Below are 13,938 nucleotides of genomic sequence, written 5' to 3' on the forward strand. Positions count from 1 at the left end.
GGCTATAAGTGGTAAAGCAGCAGGCAAATTAATTGTGAGATGAAAAATTAATGTGAGAAAAAAAACTAAATTAGTTTTTCGAATATTTTTAAACACTTTATTAATTGCCTAATCCAAAATCAATTCAATGGCTTCATAATTGCTTTAAAAAAAATCTGTTAATGAATCACTGAAATAGTCTATAATTATAGCAACAGCACAGTCTGGAGGGAATGCATTAGGGCCACATTTTGCATGCAAATATGAAGCTACTGGCTAAAAGAGAATGAAACTGACACAGTCACACACACACACACACAGACACACACACACACACACACACACACACACTCACCCCCTCATCCTGGGACAGCGGGTTGTTGACAACCAGGTCCTGCTGGCCTGCAGCCTTGCGTGGGTTAGTGATGTGCTGGGACAAAAAAACAAAACACCACAAACATGTCAATTACAGCCATTCACATATCAGTGATCAGATAATTCATAAAGAGCTGCACTGCCAGAAATGCATGTCCATATTGTGACCCGAGTTTCAACTACAGGAGCATATATGTTCTAGCCGTTTTAAATGTTGGTGGTAGTTGAAACAGTGAGTAGTTCCTCAAAATAAGGAATAATACAAATTAATTGAATACAATAAATAATTAATTCTGACCACCATATCTAGAAAAATAATCAAGGAGATTATATATTAAAGGCACAGTGTGTAGGAATTGGTGGTATCTGGTGACGTGGTTGCAGATTGCAACCGACTGAACAACTCTTCGCTCACTCCTCCCTTTCCAAGACTGCGGTAACGTGAGCCACGGAGTGCAAAACCGTGGTAACGCCGTTCGCCTCGTTCAGAGGCCATCCTTACCATAATAACACTGCTTAAGGAGCAACGGAGTCAAGCGGCGGCTGGCGGTACCACGGCTTTGTACTCTCACGTCTCACGTTACCGCAGCTTCACAAGCGTGCCGGTGAACTACGGTGGCCTTCAGGTAACGTAAAAAGTGAAAGGCTCTCTCTAGACCCCGTGTTTGGTTTGCCGTTGAACTGTAGAAACTGTTACTGTAGAAACATGGCGGAGCAACATGGAGGACTCTGTGAAGAGGAACCGCCAAGCCCCCAGGAAGGCCACGGTGGAATTACAACTTCCGTGTCCGTCACGTGATGCCGTTGGGCCCAAAATACTTTTTCCCATAGACTTACATTGGGAAAGAGATGCCTGTAACTCAGTGGATAATAATGTTTTCGTTAAATCAACTTCCCAGTACGAACACTTGAATAGCCCTTATTTAAATCATTAGGTTCTAAAAATTGTAAAATGCACTAATAGCCGAATACAGAGTTATTTCTCTTCCTCCATTCATGTGAATGAGCCCCAGAGCGCGGCTGGACTCAGGGCTGGGAGGCGGGGTTAAAGGAAACGCTATTACGTCTGCTCTATGGGCCCAATGGATGCAGAAGATCGCCGGATGATCCGGGTACTTTATCACTCGGCAGTCGTGCCATTTTGGCTTCATGCGCCACTGAGCAACTCTCATAAGAATGAACGGGAGCCTGCCTCCAACGCTGTATCCAGTTCTCTTTATACATCCATGGGACCCTCTCCTTATGTAGATATAAACAGCTCATTATAAGCTAACGAAAACACAACGATTCTTAGTTTCAGGTGATTATAAACTAAAGAAAACATAGTAGAATATTATTTCATTTCTGCTAATAGATCCCCCGAAATGTTACACACTTTTCCTTTAAGCCATAATGCTCCACTATCGCAAAAACATTCTGCAACTTTGGGTGACTGTATAACCGTTTTCTCATCATGCTGAGGGAAACGGCCACGCTGAGGCGCTCTCACCGTCTCTTTGATCTTCTCATACTGGGCCCGGAGCTCCTTGGTCTTGTTGATCCACTGCGTCTTGTCTTCTGGAAGAGCCTCCAGGTACAACTGCAGACAGATACAGGTTACTGCATGCTCTTAGAAGTCATAAACATGCAGACTTTCAAAACTAAACTCTAGGCCGCTGTTTCCACCAAAGAAGGTCTGCAAGCTGCCAGAACTGCAGTCTCTTATGCGGCAGGGAAATTGCCAAAGCCACTTTAATCAAACTGGATAGGACTGCTTGATCCACTTGGCAGTTACCTTCCAGCATACGCTCCGAAAGCGGCTGCTCCTCAGTCGACCGTTGATGCCTGCCTGCCGGATCCTGGCCAGGTAATTACTGTTCAGGAACAAGTCGTCCCATTCTTTCCTGTGCAGGGGGAGGAGGAGGAGGTAGAGGACGAGGAGATTTATGAGCTTCTCAGCCCAAATTGGACACGGTATTCCATCTAATGTGTCATCCAGGAGGCTGGAGCAGTGAGCCGGGCCAAGAGTTTATGGTACACCCACACAAGAAAATACTGGAAACACTCACCTGTATGAGAGGAAGGTTGACTGGGACTGTGAGTAAGTGCTGCTGTCAAGAGATCCTCCTGTTTAAGCAGACACAGACACAACCACAAGGGGGAGATGTAAACAACCAGTGCAAAGTAGTGAAGCTAGAAATCAATCATTTTTAAAGCTTAATAAACATAAACATAACCTTTGACAACTACCATACAAAGAAACTGGCCTGTTTACTGCTTCTAAATGACCAATCAGTTATTCTCTCTCTAGTCAAGTAGTGGAGCAAAAAGGGCCAGCAGCAGGGAAAGTGGCGACAGAGAGTAAAGCACCATACTCCTCTGCGTCTTTATTGGCGGTAATAAGTCTAATTTGGCCTCCAGGTGAACATGCATTCAAGTCGGAGAGCTGTCTATCAACATTAGTTACAGGAGTAGATCATTCCACAGGGACACTCAGCATGAATATTCATCAGTTCCACAACATGCCAGCCCCCAACATCTTCTCTCTCACACACGTAAACATAAAAACACAAAAACACCCTCAGCCTGGGGGGCGTCGCTCGCCACGTCTGTGACTCACACTTCACAACGAGCTCCAAATTTCTTTTTTTATCATCTCTTTCTACCTAGAACTTCAAGTTATAGTGACTCTTTCTTCTACGCTGTGCCCTTGTACTGGCCAGTTTTAGTATCCATCACTCCTCTGAGTGTAAAAGTAGGTTTAATACTGACTGGTGTGCTTTTATGAACGAAATATCTGGAGCGGGGCATCAAGGACCAAATTAACCTCTTCCACTCTTTGAGGGTGCCGGCGCCCTCGGCCGACTTTACTGTCTTTCACAGGCTGTAGCAGTCTTAGTTTTAGAGCTAAAGTGAAGCTACCGATATCCAACTGAAAAAAATAAAAACCTAAGGACTCCATTGATACCAACCATGTCATTCTAGCTTGACGGGAATGGGGCTAAATAACGCTCCAAAAGTTTGGCGAGGAAAAACTAGTATGGCCATTTTCAATGGGGTCCTTTGACCTCTGACCTCAAGATATGTGAATGAAAATGGGTTCTATGGGTGCCCACGAGTCTCCCCTTTACAGACATGCCTATTTTATGATAATCACATGCAGTTTTGTGCAAAAATCATGCAGTTATTTGAATGCAGTATAAATGTGTTATTTCCGCCTATTCTAAAATGGGGTATTTGAATATTTCTGCATATTGGGGTCCCTAAACAGTGTTGGAATTGCATAAATTGGGTATGACTGTAAAGCTGAGACTCCTGTGGATCCAGTGAGCCCAGTTGTATTCATGTGTGATGATGTTAGTCCCCATAGTAGCCATTTCATTGTAGTGATACCATTTTTTTAAAACTTGATTTCACTGTATAAAATGACCTGTGGTGACCTCTAGGATAATCACAGCCTCCAACTAGAGACCTAGAGCATTCAGAGGATGGATGGCTTTCATAGCTATATTGACAATAAGAGGGTTTGAGCAGTTTCCACAATTGAAGTGACCGCCATCCAATTGCTGAAAAATGCTCTTCTTCCAGAAACCTCAAAATGTCAAAAGTGTTTGTTACCAGATCTCAGCATGGCTTTTTCTGTGGTGTTCCTCAAGATCTTGGTGTCTTAAGAACAGTTCCAACACGACAGAAACACCAATATGTTCTGAGTCTTTGGCACTAAAATGTCTTTGCCACAGGTTGTGTTTGAGAGAAGTCTAGTCTACTGAGAGAGTTGACGTACTGCTGCGGTTCTTGTTGAAGTTATTGAGCGGGTCGAAGCCCGTCTCCTGCTGCTCGTCTGTCTGGAGCGGGTGGCGGGTCTCGAAATTGGGGTGCTGCATGACCGCGACCCAGCCGGACCTGGAGAAAGTAACAGACCAGAGAGAAACCAGAAAGAAAGAAAGAAACTGGAATTAAAGGTGCAGTGTATAGGATCTGGCGGCGTCTAGCGGTGAGGTGTGTGCCAAGCGTACAGGAGAACTTTGGTGAAACTATAGCGAAAACGCAAATGGCCCTCTCTAGAGCCAGTGTTTGGTTTGTCCGTTATAGACTACTGTAGAAACGGCCGGCTCCTTGAAGAGGACCTGCTCTGCATGTAGATATAAATAGTACATTCTGAGGTAACGACAACACGTGTCTTATTTTCAGGTGATCATACACTAAAGAAAACATACTTATTAATATTATATTCCATTTCTGCCAATAGATCCTCCTAAATGCTGCACACTGTTCCTTTAAATCACAGTTTAGTGCAACAGAACAGCCAGCAGATCAGCTAGAGACTACAAAAACCACAAAGGAAACTTATGTCATGTTATGCATGACTTTTGAACTCAGAAAACAATACAAAAACTCCAACTGATAAAGAACAATAGCTTCCCACTAAACTGACAAACCTCTACTGATAGGGGAAACTGACCTTTGATCAGGGCTTGTACGGACAGGTCTTAAGTCCTCTTGAGCAGGAGTGTTATGGTGACCCTGACCTCTGACCGCTTCATGAAGAGTTGCATGCAAAATCTATCTACCGCAATAACCAAAGTCCCTCTGCCTCTAACATTAAATGCAGCTGAATTGTTTAATCTCTGTACTTACTGTCACAGCCTCGTGATTCTCCTCGGCCAAGACTCAGAAGAAAAGGATGACTCTGCAAGAAGAAGAAGAAACAATAATGAAACTAAACACCTTCAGCACACAGGGAAATGATGAATATGGCTCTTAAAGGGGCAAAGAAATGATTTGGTGTTGTAAAAGGCATAAGTATCTCTAATAAAAACAAAACAAAGAAAAAGAAAACTAATGTTATGTACAAACTATCCAGTGGATTTCTACTATGTGATGCCTTTAAACATGATGTAGCTCTAGAATCAAGGAGGTAGTGGAGGGTAAACTCACCACTTTACATTTTAGCATAAAGCTTTGATATCTAATTCTCTCTTTATATTTATGAAGATCAAACTGTGATATACTGTATAATGAAGGCACAATGACATAAATCCTCATTAATAGCTATCAGTGACTATAACTAATAACTTTGGTCCCACTTGTGGTTTACTGCATTGTGATGATCACAAACAGAAGTGGCCGTTTATTTACCTTTTGCTGCATAAAATGAAACACTGATTGTCGTCAGTGAAGAATGGTTTAAATTAACATGAAGCACTTGAGCTGCCTGATGCCCCGCCATGCTCACTGTGATATATTAAAACATAAGAAGTAGGCTAATGAGGTCATTAAGAAGTCAAATTAATGCATTCATTACATGTTTTGATGTCAACAGACTGGTCTTCGCATAACACATAGACATTATTAACCGTGTATCCGAAGTTATTAAGGAACTATTATACAGATTTGAGAAATTTGTTGTTGCTCATGAAATGAAAATGAAAATAATGTAATCAGATCGTCTGCTGCAGGGCGAAGCTGTGATGTGGGTATGAGGTTTCTGTTATATGTTGGTGTTGATTAATATGCATCTGTACACAGATAATGTCCTCCATGCTTTGTGTCTATGTACAGCATAGTATGGTGTCAGAACATACTGTATAAAATCACTAAATTAGACATATTTACTACATGAATAAAAAAGCAATAACATGGGTAAAAAAAATATATAAAAAATATTAATATTCATTAAAGCTATAATGGCCAGTCGATTAGTCCATAAGTCATAAATAAACTAATCTGCTGGTTACAGCATCTCAAATGTCAGGATTTGATGCTTTTCTTTGTCTTACACAATATTAAATTGTAGGGCTGCAACTAACGATTATTTTAATTGTCAATTAATCTGTTGATTGTTTTTCTCGATTAATTGATTTAGTTGTTTGGTCTATAAAATGGTGAAAAAAATAGCGATCGGTGTTTCCCAAAGCCCAAGATGACGTCCTCAAATGTCTTGTTTTGTCCACAACTCAAAGATATTCAGTTTACTGTCATAGAGGAGTAAAGAAACCAGAAAATATTCACATTTAAGAAGCTGGAATCAGAGAATTTCTACTTTTTTTTTCTTAAAAAAATTACTCAAAATTACTCAATTATCAAAATAGTTGGTGATTAATTTAATAGTTGACAACTAATTGATTAATCGTTGCAGCTAAAGTTAATTAAATATTCTGGGACCTGAACTGTTGGGCAGATAAAACAAGACATTTGACCATGGACTCTAGAAAATTATAACGAGCACTTTTCACAATTTTCAGACATTTTATAGACAAATAATTAATCAATTAATCAAGAAAATAATTAACAGATTACTCAATAATGAAAATATTCATTAGCTGCAGTCCTAATATGACGCCTGAGAGGTAAGGACTGAAGGCAGGACTCATTTGAAAATCAATATTGTAATTAATCGATTAGTTGTCAACTATTAAATTAATCGCCAACTAGGGCTGCAACTAACGATTGTTTTCATTGTTGATTAATCTGTTGATTGTTTTTCTCGATTAATCGATTAGTTGTTTGATCTATAAAATGTCAGAAAATGGTGAAAAATGTTGATCAGTGTTTCCGAAAGCTGATTGAAGAACATATTAAAATGATTATAGTATGATTTTTGCAGGGATTTGTACCAAACAAAGATGTTTTCTTAAGCCTGTAGAATATGATGTATGGACCAGGACACCTCTGCAGCACGACGAATATTTAATTTAAAATGGTATTTTAACACCAATATTGTAATAGTTTGAGGCAGGTAAACCCTGAGCCAACGCCTCTCTGCCAACAATCACAGCTATGAGGAAAAGTGTAACTTTCTCTGTGAGACATCACTATCTAGGTTAAACAATTCTCCCTCCATTCTCTATCCGGCTTGGGATTATTCCACGTTTATGAATATGGTTAGCCTAATACACAGGCCTACAGAATAGCACGCTTCGCTTCCACAGAGCATTATGTTCCCCTTCGCTTTATTAATTGTGGAAATAACACAACAAAGGCATCTCTTAAACCTATTAACCATGTGAATGGGACACCGCTCGATAAATCAGCAGCACACGCCATCAAAATAGAAATAATTTTATATGCATAATGTATGTGTCTGTTTTCTTAGGAAACATCTGTTCTCCTCAAAGACTAATGCTCTCCTTAAGTCAGAGGGTTTTTTTTTTCTCCCTTCGCTCATAAAAAAGGATATCATCCCATTAAATAATCGTAACTAATCCACAACTATAGGGAGGAACGTTGTGAATAGGTATCTCCAATAATAGCCTGTTGTGTTAGTTTTACTTTAAAAGAGTGGCGTGAAAGATTTATCAAACTCTCCTGAGCGACTACAAAAATAACAGTAGTCACCTCGCACAGAATATCAATTCTTATTATCACTATCGGACTAAAATTTGCATTGCACACAAGTGTCAAAAGATATTTTGAGGAACATTTGTCCCTACAGGCCTGCAAACACATCCAGCGCTTTGTCCCAAAAATAAAAAAAGTCATTGTAAACTTTCTAAAGAGGCCTCCTCTGATCTCTCACTGCTCCTTGTGCTTTTTAGAGGAGGCATGTCTTTTTGTGAGTGAATGAAAGATGAAGCGGGTAAAAGACTCAAGGCCTCGCCGTGTTAGCACACAGTCTTGCCTGAAGCGAGTCTTCTCTTAGCCTCCTGCTGCCTTCATAACTTCCTCCCAGAGTCGAACGTAAAACGACATGCTAACTTTACTCCATGATAATCAAGGCAAATTAGCTTCTGCATAATTTAATCCGCAGCACCTGGAGACACCTCAATAATTCAAAACACGGATCTTTCATGAAATAATCAAATCAATACATAATGAAATGCATAAATAAATCAACAGACAAATAACACTGCGTCCATCTGTTCTGAGGTGGGAGACGTGTTCGTGGGATTTACAACAGCAGCCCACGACGCTCAACCCAAACTGTAGCCATTACATTGTCTTCTTTCAAACATTAAGATTTTCTCAACCACTTTCTTTTTCAAAGTTATCGCCTCGAGCATGGAAGCAAAAGGAGCAACGCTGAGGTTTTGAATTGTGTAAAGCACACTGACTGGAAACATACCAAAGTCAAGTCAGACAGCCTCGCTCAGAACCTCTTCCTTCAATGATCCTCTAATGTGTGCTATAAAACATTTCACTTCCCTTTACTTTATCACACATTCAATCTGAAAGTGGTGAAATGTAACAAAGTACATTTACTCTAAAAACAGAATGTTCTACAACTTTGAAAGTGTTCATAATGAGTACTTTGCTGATAATACTTCACAACTAAGGTTGTCAAAGTTAACATGTCAAGTTAACATTTTGAGGTCATAGCGGGCTCAGTTTTAAAGCTAGAGGGAAGATAGTGACATCATATTAAACTAGAAAACCTAAGGAATCCATTGGTACCATCCTACTAGCTTGTCGCAAAGCAGGTTAAATAATGCTCCACTCCAAACTTATATTACATTTTGTCGAGGAAAGACTGTCAAGGCCATTTTCAAAGGGGTCCCTTGACCTCTGACCTCAAGATATATGAATGAAAATGGTTTCTATGGGTACCTACGAGTTTCCCCTTTACAGACATGCCCACTTTATGATAATCACATGCACTTTGGGGCAAGTCATAGTCAAGTCAGCACACTGACACACTGACAGAGGTTGTTGCCTGTTGGGCTTGAGTTTGCCATGTTATGATTTGAGCATCTAGCATTTTTTATGCTAGATGCAGTACCTGTGAGGGTTTCTGGACAATATTTGTCATTGTTTTGTGTTGTTAATTGATTTCCAATAATAAATATATAAATACATTTGTATAAAGCAAGCATATTTGCTCACTCCAATGATGATACGAGAATTAAATACTTGACAAATCTCCCTTTAAGGTACATTTTGAACAGATAAAAACGTGCAATTAATCGCGATTCAATATTTTAATCGATTGACAGTTCTAAATGAAATTAAAATGCTCTTACATGTTTTCAATAGTGATAAAAACAGAATGTTTTTTAACAATATACCACTTTCAAAGTGTTCATAATGAGTACTTCTACTTTTCATACTTTAAGTACATTTTGCTGATAATACTTCTGAACTTTTACTTAAGGAACATTTTGAATGCAGGACTTTTACTTGAAATGGAGTATTTTTAGACTGTGGTATTTCTACTTCTACTTCAGCATCTGAGTCATCATCCTCCACTGGCAAGCATCACATTCTTTAGTGTCGTGAGAATATTTCAGCCACAGATCAGCTGAACAGCAACGAGGTTCACCTCAACACCAAGCAGACGAATTCAGCTCTTCTTCAAAACGCAGAGGCCGGTTTTGTTCATGATTAGGCCGGACGACCACATGCTAGAGATCCTCAGAACAAGCTGAGCTGACACAAAGAAAAGCTTCAGCCCGCTTCAAGCTCATTGGCCTACAGTAAAGGCACAAAGGCTAAACTCTTCTGAAACTAAACCCAGATTAAACTGTATTAAATGTTTTGCCTGCAGAATTCCCATTCAGAGACATCTGACTGAATTACAACTGTAGCTCCACTGAAATGAAAACAGGCTGCAGTCTTGTTTTCAGCTCTGGAAAATACTATTAGGCTAAGTATTTACTAATAACATTAGTCTTTAGCTGAACCAGTCCACTAGTCTTCATTTCCATAAACCATTGTCAGAGCAGTCTAATGTAAAATAGATTCAGGAAAATAATCAGTACACAGGCTCTTCAGAGGATGAATATTCAAACAGGATTCTGCAAATACGGCGATGAGAGGAGCCGTCACTGGCAGCTACAGTCGGAGCGGCAGACAGCAGTTTAGTCAAAGTGAAGCAGTCCGGCTAAACAAGCTCACATGCCTCTACTTCAGCAGCACACAGCAGGAGCCCAGGAGCCTTTACAGTCACATGCTCTCCACAAGAGGCTGCTTGGGACCTGAACCTTAGCAAAACACCGTGAACTTGCCAGGTCTTGACTGATTTCATTACCAAATACACGACAAGAGATTGAACCTGACACATATTTGTCTGTATAAAAAACCAAAGCAGCGGTTCCCAACATGGGGGGTTTCTCTTGACATGTTTAAACATACTTTAAAATCAGTTTTTACAGCACAATGTCGTTGCTTTTAACAAGTTCCAGTCCCCTCGATTCTTTTAGCCTCTAAGTCCTCTATGCTTTGTGTCTGTTGTTGTGTTTTGGTATGTTTTTTTCTGTGATCTTTAGAGCTGCAACGATTAATCTATTAGTTGTCAACTGTTAAATTATTTAATGATATTAAATTATATTATGATAATATAATGATAATAGCTTTGAGTCATATTTAAAGAAAAAACAGTGAATTCTTTGATTCCAGATTCTTAAATGTGAATATGTTCTGGTTTCTTTACTCCTCTATGACAGTTAACTAAATATGTGTGAGTTGTGAACAAAACAAGACATTTGAGGTGGGGCTGTCAATCGATTAAAATATTTAATCACGATTAATCGCATGATTGGACATAGTTAATCGTGAAAAATCTTAAATTAATCACAGATTTTTTTAACTGTTCAATATGTACCTTAAAAGGGAGATTTGTCAAATATTTAATACTATTATCAACATGGGAGTGGGAAAATATGCTGCTTTATGTAAATATATGTATATATATATATTTTTATAGGAAATTAATTCAAAACACAAAACAATGACAAATATTGTCCAGAAACCCTCACAGGTATTGCATTTAGCATAAAAAATAGGAACTCAAGCCCAACAGGCAACAACAGCTGTCAGTGTGTCAGTGTGCTGACTTGACTATGACTTGACCCAAACTGCATGTGATTATCATTAAGTGGGCATGTCTGTAAAGGGGAGACTCGTGGGTACCCATAGAACCAATTTTCATTCATATATCTTGAGTTCAGAGGTCAAGGGGCCCCTTTGAAAATGCCCATTACAGCTTTTCCTCAACAAAATTTTGTTTAAGTTTGGAGCGTTATTTAGCCTCCTTCGCGACAAGCTAGTATAAGCTGGTGGTGGACATTCCTTAGGTTTTTCTAGTTTCATATGATACCAATTTCTTTACTGTAGCTTTAAAACAGAGTCCGCTACAACCTAAAAATCACAAGTTGCGTTAATTTGTTAAAGAAATTAGTGGTGTTAAAACGAATTTGCGTTAACGCGTTGTTATGGTGTTAACTTTGACAGCCCTAGTTTGAGGACGTCATGTTGGACTTTGGGAAACACTGATCAACATTTTTTACCATTTTCTGATATTTATAGACCAAACAATTTATCGATTAATCGAGAAAATAATCGACAGATTAATTGATAATGAAAATAATCGTTAGTTGCAGCCCTACTTGTAATCGATATTGTTTGTACTTGTATTATTTAGAAGAGATATTGTATCTCAATGGGACCTTTCTGGTTAAATAAATAAAAATAAAGAAAATTAGACCTCCACAAGGAGTCACAAGCTTAATCTAACAGGTTGTAATATACAGTAATCAATAAGACTGGATAAGACTTTACTCTAATCTTAGCTTTTGTCTTGTGAATTACTGGATGATTTTACCTTTTCAGGCCCCTAAAAAAAAATCATTCATTGGAGCTGCTCACAAGTCACTGACTTATGCAACCGGTGATCATAAGTACATTTATTCTAACAAGTCACAAGCCAAAAAGGTTGGGAAACACTGCACTTGGGGAAAACCTGTGGTGCAAGACGAACAAGCAGGAACACTCAGTAACTTGCAGGAACAGATTGAAGTTCAACAAGTATCACTAATTTCCCCACCACCTGTCTGACCTACAAACTATTTCCTCTCACTATACTTGTCGATGCAGATACATAAAATATATAGTAAAGATCAGCTATTGTCTCCCAACACAATATGCAGGTTATGAGACAATATACCACATTTCTAGAGGGGCAACAACACAGCTCTTGATTTTAGTCTCTAGTCAAGAGGCTTTTTCCTCTAATCTGAAACAGCCTGCAGACATTAATAATAATAAATGTATTTATATAGCACTTCTCAAAACAGATGTTACAAAGTGCTTCACAAGACAATAAAAGCAGATAAATAAAGTAAAAGATATGGTATCTGCTAAAACAGAGCATCACAGATCATATCAATAATAATAGAAGTGGTAAAATGGTAGGACAAGTTGGTAAAACAAATATACAGTATATATACATAAATGTGTATAAATGTACACACATACATATATTTATACCCTTCTACTTATAGGAAGGCTATCCTAAAAAAATGTGTTTTGAAAAGTTTTTTAAAAGAGGATACAGAGTTAGATGATGGTATTTCTATAGGAAGTTACATTGCAGAGTTTGGGACCCCTGACAGCAAAAGCCTGATCACCTCTTGTCACAAAATTGGACCTGGGAACAGCAAGAAGTAGCTGATCAGATGATCTCAGACCACATACAGGCGTATAGGGTGTTAAGAGATCCATTATGTATTCAAGTTGTGCTTTAAAAGTGAGTAATACAATTTATTCTAAATTGTAGGGGAAGCCAATGCAATGATGCCAGGACTGGTGTAATGTGCTCCCTTTTATTAATGCCCATTAGAAGCCTGGCAGCAGATTTCTGAACCAGTTGTAGTCGTGAAAGTTGCTTCTGACTGAGACAGGAACACAAGGAGTTACAGTAACATTCATCCTGCACACATATTAGTACTGAACTGGTTCTTGTAAGTGTGAATAATAGTGTTAAACTGTGCAGCCAGGCATGCTATCTGTTACCAAACCTGCACTAACTGAACACCATCACTAAATCTGTCAGGCAGGGTGGAGGAAAATGGTTTAAAATGCACACAACACTAGCAAATATATCATAAAGAGGAGCCTCTACCGTTTTAACACAATAATTCATAACAAACACTGACATATGTGTGTATAATGTGACCTAAAACGCACGCAGTGTCCGTCTTTCACCAACCAGGAGGATTATTATCAATGCAGCAGCTAACTAATCTAGCTGCTAACAATGCTAAGTGAAGGCTAAAGGAGTTAAATAAACGCACACTGAGACGCTGTAGTTGTCACGGATGTCTGAATGTGACTACATGACAGGAAGCAGGTTATAATAGTGTGTGTTAGCCTGCTGGTGGTTAGCAGAGTAGTACCGCTGCAGCACAGAGGCCTGTCTGTACTGTCTGTACCTCCGACACACCGCCAGACAAACTCTCTCTGACGCACATAGAGACACTAATATAACAGTATGTGACACCACATTGTTATCTATAACTCTCCGTGTGGCTGTTAGTGTGGTTCAGATACCTGTTCAGATCACGCAGGACTCCTCATCGCATCCTGCTGTGTGTCGAGACTGTCTGCTGATTTGTAAACAGTATAGCAGGTCAGGCGGAAGTGATGAAGATCACCTGACTGATCATGTGACCTCCTGGGTTTTTGCTCGTGAGGCTTTACAGTAATTTGTTTATTTGTTTTGCACAATTTAAGACTATAAAACATAACAAAAATAAATAAATTAATAATATACAGTGCAGGAAGAGGCAAAAAAAAACACTAGGCTTTTCTGTTTAATTAATCTGTGATTAATATAAAGAAATAATATGACTACATAATAGTGATAACAAAACAATTAAGATAAAATAT

At 39.0% G+C, this 13,938-nt stretch overlaps 1 protein-coding gene across 3 annotated transcripts in view; it reads right to left on the reverse strand.

The window, feature by feature from the left end:
* The window catches only part of tbc1d5 (TBC1 domain family, member 5), a 29,909-nt gene extending 16,182 nt beyond the window's left edge, over positions 1–13,727 (reverse strand). For 2 of the 3 annotated variants that reach the window (XM_037795048.1, XM_037795046.1), the window contains exons 1-7: positions 13,600–13,726; positions 4,972–5,023; positions 4,118–4,236; positions 2,403–2,460; positions 2,129–2,237; positions 1,844–1,933; positions 335–409 (exon numbers count right to left, since the gene is read on the reverse strand). In XM_037795048.1, the coding sequence (XP_037650976.1) occupies positions 335–409; positions 1,844–1,933; positions 2,129–2,237; positions 2,403–2,460; positions 4,118–4,217 (432 nt within the window). In that variant the 5' untranslated portion in view covers positions 4,218–4,236; positions 4,972–5,023; positions 13,600–13,726. Of the gene's footprint in view, positions 1–334; positions 410–1,843; positions 1,934–2,128; positions 2,238–2,402; positions 2,461–4,117; positions 4,237–4,971; positions 5,024–13,599 lie in introns of all 3 variants that reach the window. The other variant, XM_037795047.1, reaches the window with a different exon arrangement.
* Between the last annotated feature and the right edge of the window lie 211 nt (positions 13,728–13,938).

The sequence above is a fragment of the Sebastes umbrosus genome, chromosome 15 (assembly GCF_015220745.1).
Source record: "Sebastes umbrosus isolate fSebUmb1 chromosome 15, fSebUmb1.pri, whole genome shotgun sequence".
Classification (NCBI taxonomy): Eukaryota; Metazoa; Chordata; class Actinopteri; order Perciformes; family Sebastidae; genus Sebastes; species Sebastes umbrosus.